Source organism: Terrapene carolina, unplaced genomic scaffold (assembly GCF_002925995.2).
Source record: "Terrapene carolina triunguis isolate 2854851 unplaced genomic scaffold, T_m_triunguis-2.0 Scaffold234, whole genome shotgun sequence".
Classification (NCBI taxonomy): Eukaryota; Metazoa; Chordata; order Testudines; family Emydidae; genus Terrapene; species Terrapene triunguis.
In genome coordinates this window covers 16317595-16338972 of record NW_020664585.1, presented here as the reverse complement: position 1 = coordinate 16338972, position 21378 = coordinate 16317595, and the positions used below count along the sequence as shown (strand labels likewise).

Below are 21378 nucleotides of genomic sequence, written 5' to 3'. Positions count from 1 at the left end.
GGGGGGAAGGGAGCGGGCGGGAGAGAGAGAGAGAGAAGGGGGCGGCCAGGGCTACAGCAGGGGCGCTGCCACGCGGCCCCTCCCACTGCGCCACCTCCTGCTGCCTGCCGCGAGGGCTCCGCTCCAGTCGGCGGGGAGGGAAGGAAGAGGACTGCCCTGCAGGGCGCTCTGGTTCTCCGCGCTGCCGCCCCCTACAGGGCGGCCGGAGCGGAACAAAAAAAAAGTGGCCGTGCCCTAGGATTGGGCAGAATGCCGCCTCGAACAATCTGCCATCCCAAGCACCAGCTAGATCAGCTAGTGCCTGGAGCCGGCCCTGGCTACATGGGGGAGGGGAGTGGGGAATTAATAAAGCTACTTGTTGACGGCCTATGAAATTTGCTTCTAAAGGGAACTCACAGACCAGTGTCTATCTCTGGATAAAACATAGCTGTTTCCAATCACACTGTACAGTAGAATTATAGTAAGTTCTATATATTCCTATCCTGGGTGTTGCTTATGGGTTATTCTATCGTAACAGTTATGCGAAAGATGGTTCTCTCGTGTGCCACCTTAACTAAAAACCTGTTTTGTCTTTTATTCCAGATGCTGGAGAGCTATCCGATCCTTTTGTCCATAGTTACCAGCCTGCTCTTCATTGTGCTGCTGCTTGCAGTGCTCATCAGAAACAATGGCTGGGCAGCCATTCTGTGGAATGAAATCGTCCTGCAGAAAATAACCAATTTCATCATGGCTCAGAGCAAAGAAGAGAGGATTTTAAACTTCGTGCTGCAGAATGCAGTCAGAGGGGACCCCCAGAGTGTAGTGGACACCATAGATAAGTACTGCTCCCAGAAGGAGTGGGCCATGAATGTGGGGGATGAAAAAGGTAATCACATCAGAGATAAGCTCCTCAAGGCTACTTTTGAGTTTGAGACTGGCATGATACAGGATACGTTATTCTGTTAGTCACTGCTGTCACTGGAAAAACACAGCAACCTTGCACGCCGCAACAGCGGTTATGCAAACAATCATGGAAGATGGTGTAAATCTCTTTGGAAGAATCCAGTAGGTGCACTGTAGGGTCATTTTTTTTGATGTGCTGTGCACATTGCTTCATAAGGGAGGGAGGGCAGGCATCTGCGGAGTTGAGAAACAAAAACCCCTGACTTGGATTCCTGCCAGTTTCTTGCTATCTAGCCTTGGAAAAATCACTGCCTTGCTTTCTGTATCTCGGTTACAATGGATCTTATCCTATTTCCAGCACAAAAGTCCATGAGCCTTAATTCACTGGTGTTTATGAAGCATTTTGAGATCCTCGATTGAAATGTGCGAACCATAAGTATTTAAAATAAGAGGAATTTTGCATGTATAAACAATAGTTATAGGCAATGTATTTTTGAGGGAAGAGAGATCATACAGATGTAATATACACAAGAAGCTGTCCTATATACTAATAGGAGAATCTGACATTACTAGCACCTGGCACGTCTTAGTTTCTCTTAAAGGCCAAACCAGCAAAGTGAATAAAATTTGTCCCTTTTAGTTTTTGGAGGCAGTGCAGGGAATTTGGAGGTTAAACTTAGTAATCTAGGGTTAACCCTAATAAACTTGTACTTTTACACAGTTGTCAAAGAGACCCCGATGTTTTAGGCCTAGTTTATGAAAACAGTTCCTGCGATTCCATGAATAGTATGTTTAGGGTGAAAGCCGTAGCTTCTAGTATCTATGCCCACATTATTAAAGCACTAGCCCTGGTAATATTTGGTCATGTTCTGAGGTTTTTGCTTGGACAAAATGCCCTTGGCTTTCAGTAGAAATTTGCTTGAGTGAAAACTGAGTGCGGATCTTAAGATTTAGCCCATGATGCATTGAATTATATAATGACACTATCTTGGATTTATTTAGCACCTCTCATCTTAAAGGTGCCAAAGAACCTGACAGGAGTGGCTTCAACACTCAGTAAAGTGCAGTCTCCTCTGTGGTTTTGAATAACACACAGATACACCACAGTTACTAACTCCCCAAACTAGGGGATTTTGCTAGTGTATCTGGTGGGATAACACCTTGGGATCTTTTAGTGACCCCAAACGGTCTAGACTTTGCCTTACAGCTCATTTGAAACAACAGTTTCAACGGTACACTGCTAGGACATTGATTCAGTACTTGCTGAGAAGGACCCGTGCCACCCACTGAATCAAGAGCCCTGATCCCTGAAATGCCCTGGGTTTCTTTGGAAGCTTCCTATCCAAGTATTGACCAGAAATGACCATGCTGAGATCAGATCCCAAGAAGGTACATAGCCCTACACCAATTTATAACAACAAGCCATCCCTAATCTACAATAAATTGGAACAATAGGCTATGCTACATATGACTGATTGCATTTAGTAAAACAAATAATCCTATAAATAAGCATTGAAGACAAACTTGCTTTAAGATAATATACAGAGAGTCTGTCACACAAATAATATGGGGTCAAGAGTTTCACCATTAGGGGCAACAGTAAGTGCAAAAGCAGGGCATTTAGACAATACGGACAGAAAGGAGAGCACCAGTCACTCCCACTGAAGTCCCTGAATTAATACAAAAAATGTACAGTTGCAGCATTATACACTTATCCTGCAGAAATGTGCCAATAAAAGCTGGGTGGCAGGAGAAGGTTGAGTTATTCTGTTAATTAGGAGCCCTGGGCTAGATCAATGAGAGCAGAGCCATACCAAGAGACCTTCCAGCAACATCAGTGAAAGTTTTGCACGAGAGCTGAGGGTAGAGTATAGCATTTAGTTACTTAAGTCAGTTTAATATTTGCATTATTTTGCAGTCAAATGCATTTTTCACCCGTATGACCCCCCTTTTCCCTTTCTCCCCAGTTCGCTCCCTCCCTCTTTCCTGTTTTTGTGCATCTCCTCCTGTGTTCTCTGTATTTCTTTTTTTCCTCCCTCCTTTTAATCTAGATACTCTTTCCTGTTTTCTGTCCTAGTATGGCTCCCCATTTTCTCATTTCTGTCTGCTCTGTCACCCTTTCTTCCTTTTTCTTTGGCACTTTTCAACCCACCTTTCTATTTTCAGTCTCTGCAAAGCTGCAGAGGGAAACTGATTAGCTTTCTACTATGTTTTCCTCTGCAGGCTTGCCATATGTAAAGCAGCACTTCATGAAAAGAGAGAGAAACGGTCTGAAAGTTTCTTGAATTGGGAGCTGACTGCAGTGAGCCTGAGTGGATTTCTGCAGACCTAGTTGGTTTCTCTTACATCAGCAAGGGACTCAATGCAGAAGCAAATCGACCATTCCTAGTCAGCTTACACATACAGTAATCTGAAATGAGAAACTGACTAGGATCAGACATTTCCGATCAGTTTGTCTTTGCAGTCAGCTCTGACCAGTGCCTATAAGGGTTGTTCCACGCACTGCAATTGGCAGTGGACTTAAACTGCAGTATGATTTTTAAATTGAGGTGCACGTGGCCCATGGCTGGGAGTTTGAAGCCCACACAGAAAATAATTTTCACTTTAGCAGTTAGGTGGGTTTTAAGAACTGCAGGGGGTATTACTTCACAGTGCCCCGCAGTGACCCCTCCAGCCTTGTCCTTTCCTTGGCTGCAAAGGTGGTGGTCATATTACAGGGCCTTGGATGAGGCAAGCATAAAGAATGGGAATCAGCGGGGCAGTTCTCATAACTAAGGCCCTACCAAATTCACCGTCCATTTTGGTCAATTTCACAGTCATAGGATTTTAAAAATCGTAAATTTCATGATTTCAGCTATTTAAATCTGAAATTTCACAGTGTTGTAATTGTAGGGTCCTAACCCAAAAAGGAGTTGTGTGTGGGGTGGGTCGCAAAGGTTATTGTAGGGTGGTTATTGCGGTACTGCTGCTGGCGGTGGCGCTGCCTTCAGAGCTGTGCAACTGGAGAGCGGCAGCTGCTGGCCGGGAGCCCAGCTCTGAAGGCAGAACCACCGCCAGCAGCAGCACAGAAGTCAGGATGGCATGGTATGGTATTGCCACCCTGACTTCTGCGCTGCTGCCTACAGAGCTGGGCCCTCAGTCAGCAACCGCCAATTTCCGGCCACCCAGCTCTGAAGTCAGTGCAGAAGTAAGGGTGGCAATACTGCTACCCCCTAAAATAACCTTGCAACTCCCCTGCAACTCCCTTTTGGGTCAGGACGCCCAATTTGAGAGACACTATTCTCCCCTGTGAAATCCGGTCTTTTGTGTGCTTTCACCCAATGCTATACAGATTTCACAATTCGTGATGCGTTTTTCATGGCCGTGAATTTGGTAGGGCCCTACTCATAATAGAAGGGCAGACACCCCTCCCCCCCCAAATAAATAAGAGAAGATAAAATCTTTCTGAGAACAGGGACTCCTACGACAAACCTGGCAATACGGTGGGCGCCAAGGGGCACTGCTCCAGTAAGATAGGCAAAATCCCAACATTATTTATTTTTAATGCCTAAGATTTGAAGACTAAACAAGAGTGCTCAATTACAAATTGCAGCATCACAACAGTACAGTATGTACACAAGTGATGCAGGACAAGGTGAATGCTAACAGTGGGTAACTAAGCAGCTCAGGTGGCTCATGCAGCATGATGCCAAAGGCTAAATACCTTCAAATATTCATTCAGATTCAGGTATCTAATGTATTGGCACTACTTAGGACCATAGAAGATTAAAGATGGAATAGACTTCTGTCACCGAGTCCATTTCTTTGCCAGGATTGCATATAGTTTCCAATTTTATTTATTTATTGTAACAATTGGCTAATGGTTTCTGGCCTTTATAATACAAATAGATAGAGCCTTTGTCAGCTGGCTCGACTGTTCCTTTTGTAATGAGTATTTCTTAACTTAAAAGTCTTACATTAAGATGACTGCGTGTAATATTATTTACAAAATGTGAACTCTCTCAAAGTTTAAGAGCTCTACATTTCATGAAGGGGGACAGATTTTGCAACAACAAAATTTTTTTTTGCAAAGTGTTGCATTTTTCACTCAAAGTTGTGCTAAATTTTATTTAATACAGGCCCATCTTCACTCAAAAATGTGGATTTTTATTAAAAAAATTTTAAACACCCCAACATGCTTATTTTTTTGAAAATTTACAATTTGAAGCCTAGGTCAGATGATCAATTTTCACAATATGATACAAGACAACCTATTTCCTGAACTCATCCTAGTGCAAAAAAAAATTATGAAAACATTCACTAGACTGTTTTCAGTTTCACTGGGGCCCCATTGATACAAATACCTCAAACGAAACTGCTGTTTATTGTAAGTGGTTTCTTTCCAAGATTCCACACCCTTCAAAATGAATCTCATTTTAAGTAAGAGCCAGTCTGCAAAAGAAGCCCTGTATAATTTATCATAAACCATCACATTCTGAATCTCCTTATAGCAGCTTAGTAAATGAACTTGTAAGATTCCATCCACTAACTTTATTATTTGCTGCAGTTTGATTTAGTCCAGAGTTAACCCATTTCTCTCCCACTCAGGTTTGATTCTAGATAAGATACTGGAGGAGACAAAGCCATCAGTCTTGCTGGAGCTGGGAACGTACTGTGGCTACTCAGCTGTGAGGATTGCTCGGCTGTTAAATCCCAGCGCTCGCTTAATGACCATCGAGTTCAACCCTGACTTTGCTGCTATTGCCAGACAGATGATTGAGTTTGCTGGTGTGCAAGATAAGGTACATCTTGATCTTCTGTGGCTGGTAAATGAAGGGACTAAGTAGATGTTAGGTCAGAAGAAATACTGGCATTTCGCCCTCTTATACTTAGGCTAACATAGCAATTGCAATATCCCAGGCTATTTTAGCAGTGAACTGAGCATGGCAATTGGGTTCATCTGTGTGGTAGATGTGTGAAGTTGGGAAATGCCCATTAGGGACTGGGGCAGAGTCATGAACACCTTTTCTCACACACTGTGTTTAAGATACCTGAGTAGTTAGTAAAGATGGGGCAAAGCTAACAATGTTGGGAATCATTAGAAAGACGACAAAGATAGATAAGACGACAAAGTATCATGTTGCCTCTATATAAAATCGATGGTACACCCACATCTTCAATACTGCGTGCAGATCTGATCGCCCCATCTCAGAAAAGATCTATTGGAATTGGAAAAGGTTCAGAAAAGGGCAACAAAAATGATTAGGGGTATGGAACAGCTGCCATATGAGGAGAGATTAATAAGACTGGAACTTTTCAGCATAGAAAAGAGACGACTAAGGGGGGGATATGATAGAGATCTATAAAATCATGACTCGTGTGGAAAAAGTGAATAAGCAAGTGTTATTTACTCCTTCTCATAACACAAGAACTAGGGGTCACCAAATGAAATTAATAGGCAGCAGGTTTAAAAGAAACAAAAGGAAGCATTTCTTCACACAACACAGTCAACCTGTGGAACTCTTTGCCAGAGGATGTTGTGATGGCCAAGACTACAGCAGGGTTCAAAAAAGAACTAGGTAAGTTTATGGAGGATAGGTCCATCAGTGGCTATTAGCCAACATGGGCATGGATGGTGTGCCTAGCCTCTGTTTGCCAGAAGCTGGGAATGGGTAACGGGGTGGATCACTTCATGATTACCTCTTCTGTTCATTCCCTCTGAAGCACCTGGCATTGCCAACTGTTGTAAGACAGGATACTGGGCTAGATGGACCATTGGTCTGATCCAGTATGGCCATTCTTATGTTCTTAGAGTGGTGTGATTCAGATCCAGATTGGGGTTTGGAAAGAGATTGGGGCTCAAGTGAGAGCAGGGATTGCAGTTTGAGTTTCCCCAAACTGCATGAGCTATTCTCACAAGTTTCCAGCTATCTGAGCCAGAAGAAGAATCCACAGCGGCAGGCTCTGTTCCAAACTAAATAACCCGTCTTTTTAACCTCTCTTCTGTACATTCTATTTGCTTTGGACAAGAAGGTTTGATTGAGATGTGACTGCAATTCCAAGCCAAGCCACACACTGTTTTCAGCAGGGGATTCCCTCGTCACCAGCAGAGAGTCACTCTTCCCAGCAGAGCCAAGGTCACAGACTTCTTATAATTGCACAGAGAAAAAATAATTGAGTCAATTTATCAAAAAAGCCCATGTGATCCAAAGCCAGCCAGCAGCTGAAGTTATCCACCAAGGCTATTAACATGGTCACGGAAGTCGGACTGCAACTTAAAGGGTGAGGGGTGTGACGGGTTGGATCACAGAAACCCCCTTGGGAGCTGCCACCTGACGTACCAAGACTACCCCTGCTCCTGTTTTCCCTGCCAGCTCAGGACTCCAGCACCCTGTCTTGCTGAGCCAGACACTCCTGTCTGGCTCCAACACAGACCCAGGGTCTAAATCACTTGTCCCAAAGCTGCAAGTTTACCTGAAAACAGCTCACAGTAGTGTGTTTGTCTTTAGCACTCAGATGCCCAACTCCCAATGGGGTCTAAACCCAGATAAATCCGTTTTACCCTGCATAAAGCTTATGCAGGGCAAACTCATAAATTGTTCGCCCTCTAACACTGATAGAGAGATATGCACAGTTGTTTGCTTCCCCAGGTATTAATACATACTCTGAGTAAATTACTAAATAAAAAGTGATTTTATTAAATACAGACAGTAGGATTTAAGTGGTTCCAAGTAGTAACAGACAGAACAAAGTAAGTCATCAAGCAAAATAAAATGCGCAAATCTATGTCTAATCAAACTGAATACAGATAATCTCACCCTCAGAGATGCTTCAGTAAGTTTTTTCTCAGACTGGACACCTTCCAGGCCTGGGCACAATTCTTTCCCCTGGTACAGCTCTTGTTCCAGCTCAGGTGGTAGCTAGGGGATTCTTCATGATGGCTCCTCTCTCCCCTTTGTTCTCTTCCACCCCTTTATATATCTTTTGCATAAGGCGGGAACCCTTTGTCCCTCTGGGTTTCCACCCCCCTCACTGGAAAAGCACCAGGTTAAAGATGGATTCCAGTTCAGGTGACATGATCACATGTCACTGCAAGACTTCATTACTCACTTGCCAGCACACACATATAAAGGGAGACTCACAGGTAAACAGCCATCTGCCGACAATGGGAGTCATCAAGATTCCAAACCATCATTAATGGCCCACACTTTACATAATTACAATCGGCCCTCAGAGTTATTTTATATTTCTAGTTTTAGATACAAGAGTGGTACATTTATACAAATCGGATGATCACACTCAGTAGATTATAAGCTTTGTAATGATACCTTACAAGAGACCTTTTGCATGAAGCATATCCCAGTTATGTTATATTCACTTATTACCATATTTTCTCTAAAACTATCCCAGTTATATTATATTGATTTATTATCAAGTTTTTATAAAACCATATAGACTGCACAACGTCACAAGGGGCATTGTGCTTAAAACAAGGTGCACAGATCAACATGAGATGAATTTGCTTTTCAGGTGAAAATTCTAGAAGGCCCTTCGGAGACAATTATCCCACAGCTGAAGAAAAAGCATGAAGTGGACACACTGGATTTCGTCTTTCTCGACCATTGGAAAGATAGATACCTGCCAGACACCATCCTGCTACTTGTGAGTTGGAATGATTTCAGCCCTAAAACCCCCATAGTGAATATCCAGATGTCTGTAAGATCTTCCCACATTTGGGCAGGGTGTGTTTTCTATAGCTATAGCGGGGCACTCACCAGAGGAATGTTTAACAAACAACCAGCCATGTGGTGAAAAGGGATGGAGCTTTGGGGCTGGAGTCACAACAGTGCGAAGTGCCCTTGCCTCCCCTATTATTGTCAATGGGAACGGAGGGTGCTCAGCACTTCCCAGGGATTGTTCAGCCACTTGCAGGATCTTCCTCTCTGGAAAGGCCTGAAGCTGAATACCCAATGAGAACCAGCCACAGACACTGGAGAAGTACAGGTTTGGATCTGAACGTCATGACTTAAGTCTTTCCCTATCAGATTAAGCCAAGACACCTGATCCAAATGCCCTGAATTTTGGAGAAGTTCAGACTCCAGTCCCAGCCTTCACAACACTAATTTCCTGATGGCAAACACTGTTGTCGGGGTTTGTGTTCCTGGATGAAATTCAATCTTGATAGCACATGTTTGTATCTTCTTTTTGTGAACATCTGGGGCATCCTTACCATCTGATTGGCAATAAGTCTTCCCCCTTAGCAGAGGGAAGACTTTTCCTAGGACCATGCTAGGCTCTCATTCCAGGAAATGCCATTCAGCCTCTTTCCACCCACAGCTAGATGTGGGGACAGATTCTGTCAGCAACAATGGTAACACTTAATGACTCTTCATTACAAAATTAGGAGGCTATAATAGCAATAGCAAATTATGGGTTGGCTTTAAACAGCCAGGCAATGACAAACGAGAGCAGTTGAGGACCCCAGGGTATTTCCAAACGTCAGCAAATAACCCAGTGATAATCACAGCCTCGGTGTTTATAAAAACAGCGCAAATGCACATAATATCACAGCTCAATAGCACCATTAGACCTGTGATTATCTCTAGAACTAAATGACTAATTGGATGGAAATGCCATTTTTCAGTTACATTCTCCACAAATATCTACCCACTCGCTCTTGTATGAGCCTCTCTGCTGACTGCTTCGCACTAGCCCCATTCTCCCTCTCTTGCATAGCACCAGTTTCACCACCCCTGTTTGGAGAATACAAGCACTCTGTCTTAGGCTCCCACGCTCTCCTCCCTACAAGCAGCTTTTTAAAAAGTAGAGGGTTTCTTTGGGACAAACCCACCATTGAATTTACACATCAGTAGCTGGGAGACAGTACATTTTTGTTCTGAAATTCCTTTGCCTCCCGAGAATGTTCATTTTTAAACTTGCTCTGTAACAGTTACTGAGCTCCCAGCTCTTTGGAGGGCTACAGCACCAGTTCCAGCTCTGAACCTTAAAAAAACAAAGCAAAAAAACCAGCTAAAGCAAAGGATTGAGAATCATATGGCTCCAGCTTCTTAGTCAACAGTTTGATGTGATTACAAACCAGAGTGTTTTGCTTATTCTCATGAATCCTTGCAGTGTAACACCACCAAGGGACTTTAGATGGACCGGCTGAAGGAAACACTTTGAATGTTTCTCCAACCTGGCATTTTGAACATTGTTTTTGACAAGCATTTCAGATGGCCCAGGTTGTGGTTTGAGTCCCAGGCAGTTTCCCTTTCACCCAGTTCTAGAAAAGGTCCTTGATATAAAGAGCAGCTGGCAAACATCAGCGGAGTCACAATGACACAGCAGCTAGTGTTGGAAATTACAGCTGGAGAAATGCCCTTTTCACTCGAGTTTCTGATCTGATTATTAGAAAGTACAGGCCAGAGGATATCGACATACCTCCCAAACCGCCTCTTCTCTTCAGATTGGCACACAATCAAGAGGCGAGCATGGTGAGCTAACCGCTAGCGGCCTCTACAATACTGATGTGCGGGGTAAAAGCCATCCAGGGAGTCTTAAAGATGCAACCCTCCCCATAACTGCAGGGTGGGAACAAAGCTGATAAGCTGCAGGCTTTTATTTTGAAAATTGCTGGTGTATTCAGATAAGCAATGTCTCTTTGTCAAGGAAGATACAAGGAAGCAAATGATATGGTTGCAGCTTTATTTTTGTTAAACATTGGATGCCCGGGTATATGGCAAGTTAATTATGCCCCTTGAATTCTTGGTAAACTTGCCAGCCTGGCCCTCTTTGGGCACTAACTGTGCTCCACGCCCTGTCGCCAAATAAAGCAGCCGAAAGTTGGATGGGATCGAGGAAGACTGAGCACAGGAAATCTCAGTCCTAAAACTCTGTTTTTCTAGTAGTGGGCCAGGGCCCCGTTGAGACTTTGCTGCCCAGAATGCCATGCAGCCCTCTCTCTGGTGGTTTCACCAGCTTCTGCAAAATTTCAATATTAATCTGAAATCAAAAGGAATGGTCAAGTCTCTCCCTGTGTGAAGAAATCCTTCCAAATGTGAATTACAGAGTTGTCTTCTTAACTCTGCAGAGACCGCCAGAAACAGTAACTTAGGCATGACCTGTCCCCATTCATTTGAATCTGAATCCTAATGCCATCAATTTCCTATTAGCATTATTAACTCTTTTACTGCTGATGACGTTAGCAGAAAGATCCAGCTTTTCAGCTGTTGTTTGCAGAACCTGTAGAGTGTGTCACGGCTATTTTTTCCTGATCAAACCCATGTTGGCATGTTAGTACAGGAATTCACTTTAGCATGAAATGTCACTAATATGAAAGTGATTTGCACTAGCACTTATCAAACGTTAGCTTCTTCTAAAATGAACAGATTCACCAAGCACAAGTCTCTCTTCTTTCTAGGACCATGGCTTGCTGAGGAAGGGCTCTGTTATCCTGGCTGACAACGTCATTTTCCCTGGGGCTCCAGAGTTCATTAAGTACATCCGCAATAACAACCGTTTTGAATGTACCAACTATCCCTCGCACGTGGAGTACATGAAAGTGAAGGATGCCATGGAAAAGGCCGTGTTTGTGGGATAAAGGGAGTCACTGGTATCCAACTGTTGTTTCAAGTGTTGTAAATGCAACTGCACAGGTTAACTCTGTCTGTGCTTCATGTTTAGCTTTCTGTACTTTTGGGGCTGTAATTAAAGCAAGTTATAATGAAGAAGATGGGTTTAGAGAAGAGGGAAACCAAGGTCTAGCGAGCATGTGCATAAGTAGGGTAGCCAGCCAAAGATTAGATGGAGAGGCCTGTTTTTTTTTCTTTTCAGATGGCTATCTGCATCCAAGATGATATACATTCCCTTAAGGTGATCTGCTTCTTGCCAAACAGCAAAACCAATCGGTTTACTTTGAGTTCAAACCCTACTAGCCAAGAGTGAAACAGACTCTCAGCAGTTGCTGTGATTTTCTGTGTCCTTAAGCCAAAACAGTCTAATCGCTTCTAAGAGAGAGAAAGACACAGTTTGCAGGGAAGGAATATTTCAGCAGCTCTGATTTGGCTAAATAACTGGCAATGCACTACGGTGAAGAATCCTTCAGTTACATCACACACATTCCTCGCTAGCTACCAATAAAAATGCATGGTGTTCTGTGCTGGAGAAAACAAAACAAAACAGTTTGATAGTGGGCAAGGCAGACAAGATAATTAATGTGATTGTGGGGGAGGGACCAGGAAGGCTACACAAAGTAAATGAATAAAAATATCCATTCGTGGGGTCCTTTGAACAGACAAGTAGCATTAAGGGAGCAGCTTCTTTATAATGAACTACCAAACGCACATAAACCGCCAAGACCTTGATTAAAATGCTGTTTTCCAACCCTTTGCATTGTACATAACCAATGTAAGCTCTTTGGGGACAGGATATGCTTCTTACTGTAGGCCAAGAGCTGCATAAATGTAAAGTACTGGCTGATGATTTATAATAGGACACAACAGGCTGTGCTTTTCTGGGCGATTATTGTATGCCCTGGGTTGTGTTCACATTACAGTAAATATTAAGGTACAAAGCCAAACCCAAAGTGACTTTAGTCACTCAAATGGTGCAATAGTCCACTGGCAGGGCACTTGTCAGCGTGTCCCATTGCTGTTGCACAACTGGGTGAAATTCAAAAATTTATAAATAAAAATGAAGGGGAAAAAATGACTTGTGCTGTTACTGAGTGTGTGACTCCATTTTATTCCCCATGGACTCTGCCCAGCACTTCCGCTGTAGGTTTCAAGCCAGGGAGCAGCTCCAGAAATAGTCCTTGTCTTCTAAAACCAGTAGATACGTACTCCCTCTCCCCTTCCACGCTGGATTCTCACAGGCATGTTATTTAGCCAGCTGCTTTTGCACTTCGCCTCCCTGAAGTGTTATTTATTCTGGCTCAGGAGCTGGAGAGAATCACATCTCTAAGTCAGTGAAAATGAGCCTGGCAAAGACTTCAGACAATACAACTGGAAAGGAGAGCAAGTTAACCACAGTTGTAAGATCAGATTGAAAATGGACACAGTTAACTAGAGGAACCCAGTGAAAAGTGAGGAGTCTCTGCTGTGCTAGGCCCCAGCCAATCCACAAGCCAGAAACTGGTCTGGTGACTCTCAGGGCAGGTATATAAGCCTCACAGGAGGAACAGCAGCTCAGTCTGTTCAACATCACTCTATGGCTTGGAACTCTCTCCTGCCTCACAGTGGCAACAGACTCCCCAAGCCTTAGCCTGCTCCAGCCTTGCTCTTGCTCCGATCCTGTTCCTAGTCCTGCTCCAGCCTTGCTCCAACTCTGGCCTCGCTCCAAACCGGCTCCGGACTCCTGATTCCGGCTCTGAGCCTTGACTCTCATCACTAGGCCCTACTGCCATGGCTCTGATCACTAGGACTGACCAGGCCCCATCATGGTTTAGGACACCCAGCCAGCTCGTGGATGCATTACTTTCCAAATAGACATAATGAGGCAAAGCCACCATAATTTACCTTGATAAGGGAAATCGCTAATCGTCTGTCTCTCAACCTTAAACTCTACTGGATCAGATCCCAGGTCCATCCACTCCAGGACTGACTCTCCAGCAGTGGCCAGTAACTGATGCCTCAGGAGGTAAAAATGTCATATGGTGCCCATAGCTAATAGTTCAGTGCTGTACTGTGCATGGGTGTGTGCGTCATTCCTTTCTGAGCCTCTAGGGGCAGCCATCTCTCACCCTGAAATATAAATGTAAACAACGTATAAGTGCCTAGCAGTAGAGATCATTAGTGATCATGTGCGTAACTCACTGGCATGGTATCAAAGCCCTTCTGGTGATTTTAAAGTGTTTGCAAAACACCTGGAGGGCACCATTTACAAGCCCATCTACATTATGGGGTGAGTGTCCAGTGGCCACTGTTTTAAAGGTCATAACTTTGGCAGGCCTCTTCCATTTTTAGCCTATATGCCTTTGATTGCAGTTAAGTCTCCCTCTCACCACAGCAGGTTGCTGTGATTTATTGATACTGATGAAGCCCAACACATGTCAGAGGCTGCATGCCTGGTCTACTCAGAAGCTCTGTATTGTGACGTTGTTGCATGTAAGAATTCTGAAGCAAACCAAGCGCCATGAGAGCATTTGCATGTCAACAAAGGTTTAGGTGCAGCTTGTGATGCAGTCCTCTGCTCTACTTTGCAAAACAGAATCAGGGAAAAGTGTTCTCATTTTGTAGCCTACAGCCCTTTAAATGTGTTATTATGCAAGGAGAATATCAAGAAAGCAGGACGTGGCAGGGAGAAGTACAGAGAAGCCATTAGGTTGGTGTAGATATTACACAGAGCGGATTCCCTCATGTGGCATGGCAGTTTTATTTGGGAAAGAGACAATGTGAGCTCTGTATGCAGTCAGAGCCACAGCCACTTCTTTTAAGGTCAAAATTAAGTGTTTTCCTCCTATTAGAACTACAGGGCCAGCATGGCTATGGAAGGGCTCAGTTCTATTCTGGTTCATGCATCAGATTGTTAACCAAGTTTCAAATGCAAGGACAAATTTTACCCTCAGCCAGACCCATGTAACATTATTTATTACTGGTGACCAAGGGCGAAAAGGAAAGAACCTAGCTGAATTTGAATGACTGGCAAACAGAGCTGCTTTTCAGAGTAAAAGCAGACTTTGGATTGTGGAAGCAGTGAAGGCTGTAGGCTATCTGAATAGCCTCCTTTGTACAGGGGTAGATAGCGTCCTAAAGATCCCAGCATCGATTGAGAGTCAATGCAATATCATCCTATTGCAATGGGTGTCAAAGACAACCCAAATATTCACAATCCTGTTCTCAATGGAACAGTAAATCGAAGCTTGAGTGTTTGACCAAAGACCCTCAGCTTGTAAAGTGCCACTGATAGAAACTACCAATTAAATAAATTCTTCCAGCCAGTTCTCCCAACTCACCTTGCAAATGATCAATTCTAAGCAATCCTAATTGAGATAAATTAGCCCAATGGAAAATATTAGGAGGGCCCAGTGGTAGTGAGCCATGCTATGAGACAGACCGGGGTCAGTTCCTACAACAGTATCTCCTCACCCTCCCACCCCACCCCCCATTATGGCTGAGGGCCAACACACGCAAAAACTGGCTTTTTAAACAGGTAAGATGACAGTTGAAAGATTGGGGGAGGCAAGGGGTCAACCAAATTTGCTAACATCCCTTTAACTTTTTATTTACTTATTGTCAGCTTGTACCACAGCCTGGTATTGCCAATGCTGTGCATTACAGTGGAGTCGCATCATAGGAGCATTTAACTTACGCGATTTTAACTATACGCGCTCGGCAAAACAAAACAGAGAAAAATAACAATTTAAATACTGTACCTGTAGCGCAGGCGATTCCGCCCGCCATTCTACTCAATGAGCGTTTGACTATATGCAATTTTCGCCTTATGAGCTGACTTCAGAACCTAACCCCTGCATAAGATGCGACTCGCCTGTAGTTACAAATAAAGCTGTTACAGTAGGAAGCAAAAAAATCTTGGTGAACACCCACTGTGGTGACAGGAAGCTCACTGGAGATTTTGTTGAAATCAGAAACAGACTAGGGCTGTGATATTTCATGTCAATTGTTCCCACGTTAACCTTTCACCTCAGGGACTCCGTTCTCCAGTTTGGCCAGAAGATGATGAACTGAAAATGAAACTACTCTGACAGCTGTAAAAGGTCAACTGTAGAAACCACATATTTGTTTTAGCTCAGTATCTTACCTACAGCATCTACCACTTTAGTGCAGCCATAACGAAAACAAAAGTCAGATTCTTTCCTGCAGCGGAATGTTGGCAATACCTACTTGGAGCCAGATTCTGAGAGTAAGAGCCACATCGCTTGTAAAATGAGATGTTCTGTCTGTGAGTACAAGACCAGCACATGATTTTGCACAACAGCTTGAGATGCATTCTAGACATCTGAGACTTAAAGGAGGGGTAAGTTGAAGATAAACTCCCCAGTGCTGCTAACAAGCATCCACAGCTAAAGGTCTTTGGAACCTCAAAAGTGATAACCTATTAATGGTATAATGAAGTTTGACCGGTAATATGATTTACTAATGTTTAATTTCCAGGGAAAACCTCGCCTCCTCTTGCTCGCCAGCTCACTGCAGGGCACTATTGCTGCTAGAGATTTTTGCTGGACCTTTCCCATGCTTGATGAGTGCAGGTCAGGAAGTGTGACATTATAAGAACATAAGAACGGCCGTACCGGGTCAGACCAAAGGTCCATCTAGCCCAGTATCCTGTCTACCGACAGTGGCCAATGCCAGGTGCCCCAGAGGGAGTGGACCCAACAGGCAATGATCACGTGATCTCTCTCCTGCCATCCATCTCCATCCTCTGACAAACAGAGGCTAGGGACACCATTCCTTACCCATCCCGGCTAATAGCCATTAATGGACTTAACCACCATGAATTTATCCAGTTCTTGTTTGCTACATCAATCTCTCTGTTGATCTGATCAACACTGATGAACCTGCCAGGGAGAGTCAGTACCTCAGAGAAGATCGGTTGTGCAGAGGTTTGTTCTCTATGTTGTCCAAGGTCACAAATATCCAACTCAGCCTGTGACATACAGTTGTTATATAAAAGTTGACAGAAGTGAAAGACTGGATTAGGTTAAACAAAAAGATCTGCTGATACCACCCAAGGACTGTGTTAAGATCATGACTAATAAACAAAATGAATGAAATCAGAAATTAACTAACCTAATTGGTGGACCGAATACAGAGGAGATGACCTGTGCCACTCACCACCTCCTTTAGGGGATCCTTAAAAAAGGAGTCTTTGGGGGGAATCAAAATGGTGGAAATTGGTGGACTGGAAGAAGAGAACTTTATCATTATGGCTGCCCCACCATCTCTTGGGATGCCAGGATCCACAACAACACTGTTAGGCCTTCATTGTCCTGACCAATCCAGGCCAGAGAGAGGGAACCAATAACATCATCACTTCTACCACTTGGGTTAAGTTCTGAATAGCACCTGAAATGGGAGACTTGGGTTCCTGCTGTTACCCCTCCTTCACGTGTCCTTGACCTTTCTCCACCTTATTTCTTCTCTTTTCTAACTTTCTCAAATCCCCTTCTGTCTAGTAAGTGTCTGGCTTAGCCAGACAAGGCTGCATCTTTTACAACACTGCTGTAAGCTCATTACCAGATAGGCAGCTAAAAGCAATGCCCTACACCTTGCAATGCTCGTACTGGTTTGCTAGGTCTTGCCGTTGGCTGATAAAACCATGTGCTGTACTGAGTTGCTTCAGGAAGGAAGTTGCAAGTGAGTCAGCACCAGAGACAGAAACTGCATTTTCTACCCTGGTGGTTGTTTGCTGTCATTTTTTGTGTCCATTTGTCTTGTTTGATCTTGAAGAGAATGGGACTGGTCTTTGTCAGCAGTCCAGACCAGCTCAACTAACTTCTCTTTTCCCCAAAAAGAACAGTTATGATCTAAAAGACTGTCAAATGGGGCACGTTTGGGGGTTCCCTATAAAAACTTTCTACTACTGAAGGAAAAGGGAATGAGAAATATTGTAAAATGAAAGCCTTACTATACTTTACATTTGAAATGCTTTGACTGGTTCTCTCTCTCTTTCTCTTTATAAAATGTTTAATGGTGATGAGACTAAGCAGGTTGAGGCCTCTATATTCAAAACCTTGAACCATGTTTAACTCTTTAGTGTTGTACAGTGATAGGATCACGTTAACACCTTTGATTGCCTGGGCCCAGCTATTCCATCAAAATTAACACAACAGATCTGTCAGCAATTGGCCATGTCATGTACTGGGAAGTTGTCTCCTCAGCTTCTGGGTGGATCTCCCTTCCACACAGCAGTAAAACTAAATGATCTAATATACCCTAAAAGCATGTAAAAAAGAAAAGCGCAAGAGAGAAGTCTCTCACATCTTACCCAAAGCTTGCATTTAGCGCCAGTCAATTCCTGGGATCTCTGATTTTTTAACACACACACACACACACACACACACACGTGACGTGGTGTACTAAAATATTTTATTAGCAAGCATGGTGAAAGGTCAGTGACCTCACACATGGTAAAGCCATCAGTAAGATATGCTTGTCAATCCAGATGTGCAGTCCTTTGAACAGACCCATGCAGATGTCTGTCCCCCCGCCCCAGAAACACCCTTGTGTCTTAATAAAACCATGATCTACACTCCAAAGTCATTATATGGCTTTCTGCTACGCTGACATAAGCCACGGAATTACTGTTTCCAGCTGCAGTACATTAAAGCATACGCCAATCACTTTCATTACCAGAGGATTTTTCGCAGCACACTGCTGGCCTGCGCTTGGGTCCCGCTACTCCGTACCCTGGCTGAATGATGTTATGTGGCAGAGAATATTTAGGACATCTGATGTAACAAATACAAATAACCAATGGCACACATGTTCTTTCCAGGCATGGTTTATTGAAAACACACCAAACTGTTATCCTACATACCTGGTTTCTAACAAGCATTCTATTTATCGGTGTTATGGAAAATTCCTATAATAATACATTCTGTTATGGTAACATTTGTTCTATGAAAGCATAATTCACCTTTTATTCCCCCCCGTCTTACTCTTAAAATAAAACCATTCGAAGTGTTCCAGTTTATAGTACAGTGTAAATACAATGCAAAACCCCACCAGTCTAAACTACAGTGATAATGTCGAGCAGTATTACAGAAAACACATTGGTGATCTTTTTTTTTGTTTTGTTTATTTTCCTACCATGAAAATTTTAAGGCACATGATAGTTACAAACACATTAGCTACTAATTACCAGTAAGCTTCTTAGTCTAGTTATGTTTTTGTTTTGCTGAACAATTATATCCTCAACTGGATTGGCAGGTTTTGCAGCATATGCTCTTTCCTCCTCGTCACTCATCCCGCAATCGTGTTTCTGGACATTCTACCCCAATGTAAATTTAAGACAGGAAAAAAAAAAGTTTATAATACTGTCCCTTAATGCACTAGACTAGTTACTGTACCGATAATCAGAGGAAAACCTTTCTGTGAAAGGTAAGGAAACATCAGCTTTTTAGGAGTAGAACAGTGAAGAGACTTTGCCAGAAACTATACCTCTATAAACACCTTTGAAAGTATGGGAGGGGGAGAGAGAGACAGAGACACCCAACCCCAACAGCACAAAAGCATGGGCTAAAGCTATTAGCACATTATGATTTTCAAAGAAAGAGTGAGGCCATGAGGAGTGTCACAGCAGGAAGTAATAAAATCAATCTCATTATTATGGCCTTTGGCCTCTGCTGTCTAGGGACTTATAATGCACCCATCCCCCTTGGTAATCAAGCCTAAACCGCACAATAAGCCACAGGTAAGTGATGAAATTGCGACACTCACCATCCTAATGTTCTGGGAGTTGCACCCAGGTGAAAAAGTGCTTTACATATCACAAGCACTGTGTGTAGCAGGCCATGCGTCACCAATTCTCATCAGTATTGGCAAGAGCTTACTGGACTGGGGGAACCACACTTGCAAACCACTGCTTCCTCTCTCTCTCTATCCTGGGCCAGTTCCTGTCCCCAAACCCATTCATGATGTTTTGGAGACAGTGCTGCTCTGAGAGCTGTAGGAGGAATCCCTAGGTGGTAAAGAAGGGTGCTGCTGGCTCTGTGCCATTCACTCTCCCCTCTGTAGGGGGCATTCCTGAGAACAAAGCTAGGGGTGGCCAGAGCACACCAAACTCCAGGAATCTACAGCTGGCAAACCCATCTGTGGGCCACTAGTCCAGCCACTAGTCTTTGGGCCCCTCCAAGTTATGTAGAGGGGCGAACTGGCACTTGGCCAGCTCCAGAATCAGGAGAGCAGAAAGGTGGCTTAGCTTGGAGCCCCATATTTCCCCACCCCTCCCAGAATCGTGCACTGAGCACAGCCTGGCCCACCATAGGTATCTGTAGGAACCTATTGACTTGGTACAGCTATTACTCCAACACACAGCAGCCAAACCTACAGTCACAGGGGGCTCCTGAGTCATGCCAGCCCCAGCAAAGTCAGCGCTTGTTTTCTTCAGTGGTCACAACATAGTGCCATGGGCTGCACTACGGCTGCTTCCAGGGACAGAGCTCTGTGGGATAGTTTGATTCCCTCAGGGACTCAAGTTATCCCCCACTTTATCACAGCCCTCCAGCTGAGGCAACAGCGGTTCCCTCCTCCTCCCGGTCGACAGGAAGCCTGCACCCACTGTCCTGCTAGCTTCCTCCACAAGGACACACTAGAAACTCCGGTGTGTTTTTTCTAGCCCTTGCTCCTATGTGGGCCTGATCTCTGGCTGTCATGGTGCAGGCGTCTGGAGCAAACAGTAGGGAGGAGGTTGCATGCTTAATCCTGAGACCTGACTGAACTGAGACCTGGAGCTGCTTCACTTCAGGCTGATTTTCTCTCACACACTATTGCTTTCCCACCTCTGCATTCGAACCCTACTAAAATGCCTAGTGCTTCCTTCATTCACAGTCCCTATCTTCTCAAATGAAGCCCATACATAGTTGGGAAGCAACAGGTGGGTTGTAGGGGGGAGGGATTGGCAGGGGAGGTGAAAGGACCCAGTAGGTTATCAACTAGCTATAGAACATAAGAACGGCCATACAGGGTCAGACCAAAGGTCCATCCAGCCCAGTATCCTGTCTACCGACAGTGGCCAATGCCAGGTGCCCCAGAGAGAGTGAACCTAACAGGTAATGATCAAGTGATCTCTCTCCTGCCATCCATCTCCACCCTCTGACAAACAGAGGCTTGGGACACCCTTCCTTACCCATCCTGGCTAATAGCCATTAATGGACTTAACCTCCATGAATTTATCTAGTTCTCTTTTAAACCCTGTTATACTCCTAGCCTTCACAACCTCCTCAGGCAAGGAGTTCCACAGGTTGACTGTGCACTGTGTGAAGAAGAACTTCCTTTTATTTGTTTTAAACCTGCTGCCCATTAATTTCATTTGGTGCCCCCTAGTTCTTTTATTATGGGAAAAAATAAATAACTTTTCCTTATTCACTTTCTCCACACCACTCATGATTTTATATACCTCTATCATATCCCCCCTTAGTCTGCTCTTTTCCAAGCTGAAAAGTCCTAGCTTCTTTAATCTCTCCTCATATGGGACCTCATATGGTATAGCTACCATACATCGGCCCTGCACCAATACATTTCTGTAAGAGCGTGCCTCTCACAGGTGAGCCCACCCTCTCCAACATGCTTTCCCTGCCGCTTGATTAAATGTGATGCTAGGATTGATCAGCAGTGTCATTTTAAAGTAGAGAGTTTCCTGATTTGGTCTATGGCTGGTGGGAGGTGCTGCTAACACTGGAGGCCATTCTCATGTCTAAGTCAGCCTTGGGATCCCTCTCTCTGCTCAATGTCCAGGGAAAGGCTTGCGGGAGAGGAGCAGAAGAAAAGCAATGAAATGTACAGGATTAAATTCTTGTTATTGCTACATACTCTGAGTAAATCTTCATTGTGGTGAGTG

The 21378-nt window shown here is 44.0% G+C and overlaps 1 protein-coding gene across 2 annotated transcripts in view; it reads left to right on the top strand.

Moving 5' to 3' along the window:
- COMT (catechol-O-methyltransferase) overlaps positions 1-12556 on the top strand; it is a 33058-nt gene extending 20502 nt beyond the window's left edge. For both annotated transcript variants that reach the window (XM_024217899.2, XM_024217898.2), the window contains exons 2-5: positions 583-865; positions 5470-5663; positions 8392-8523; positions 11282-12556. In XM_024217899.2, coding sequence (XP_024073667.2) covers positions 583-865; positions 5470-5663; positions 8392-8523; positions 11282-11461 — 789 coding nt within the window. In that variant the 3' untranslated portion in view covers positions 11462-12556. The remainder of the gene's footprint in view (positions 1-582; positions 866-5469; positions 5664-8391; positions 8524-11281) is intronic.
- Positions 12557-21378: the final 8822 nt, after the last annotated feature.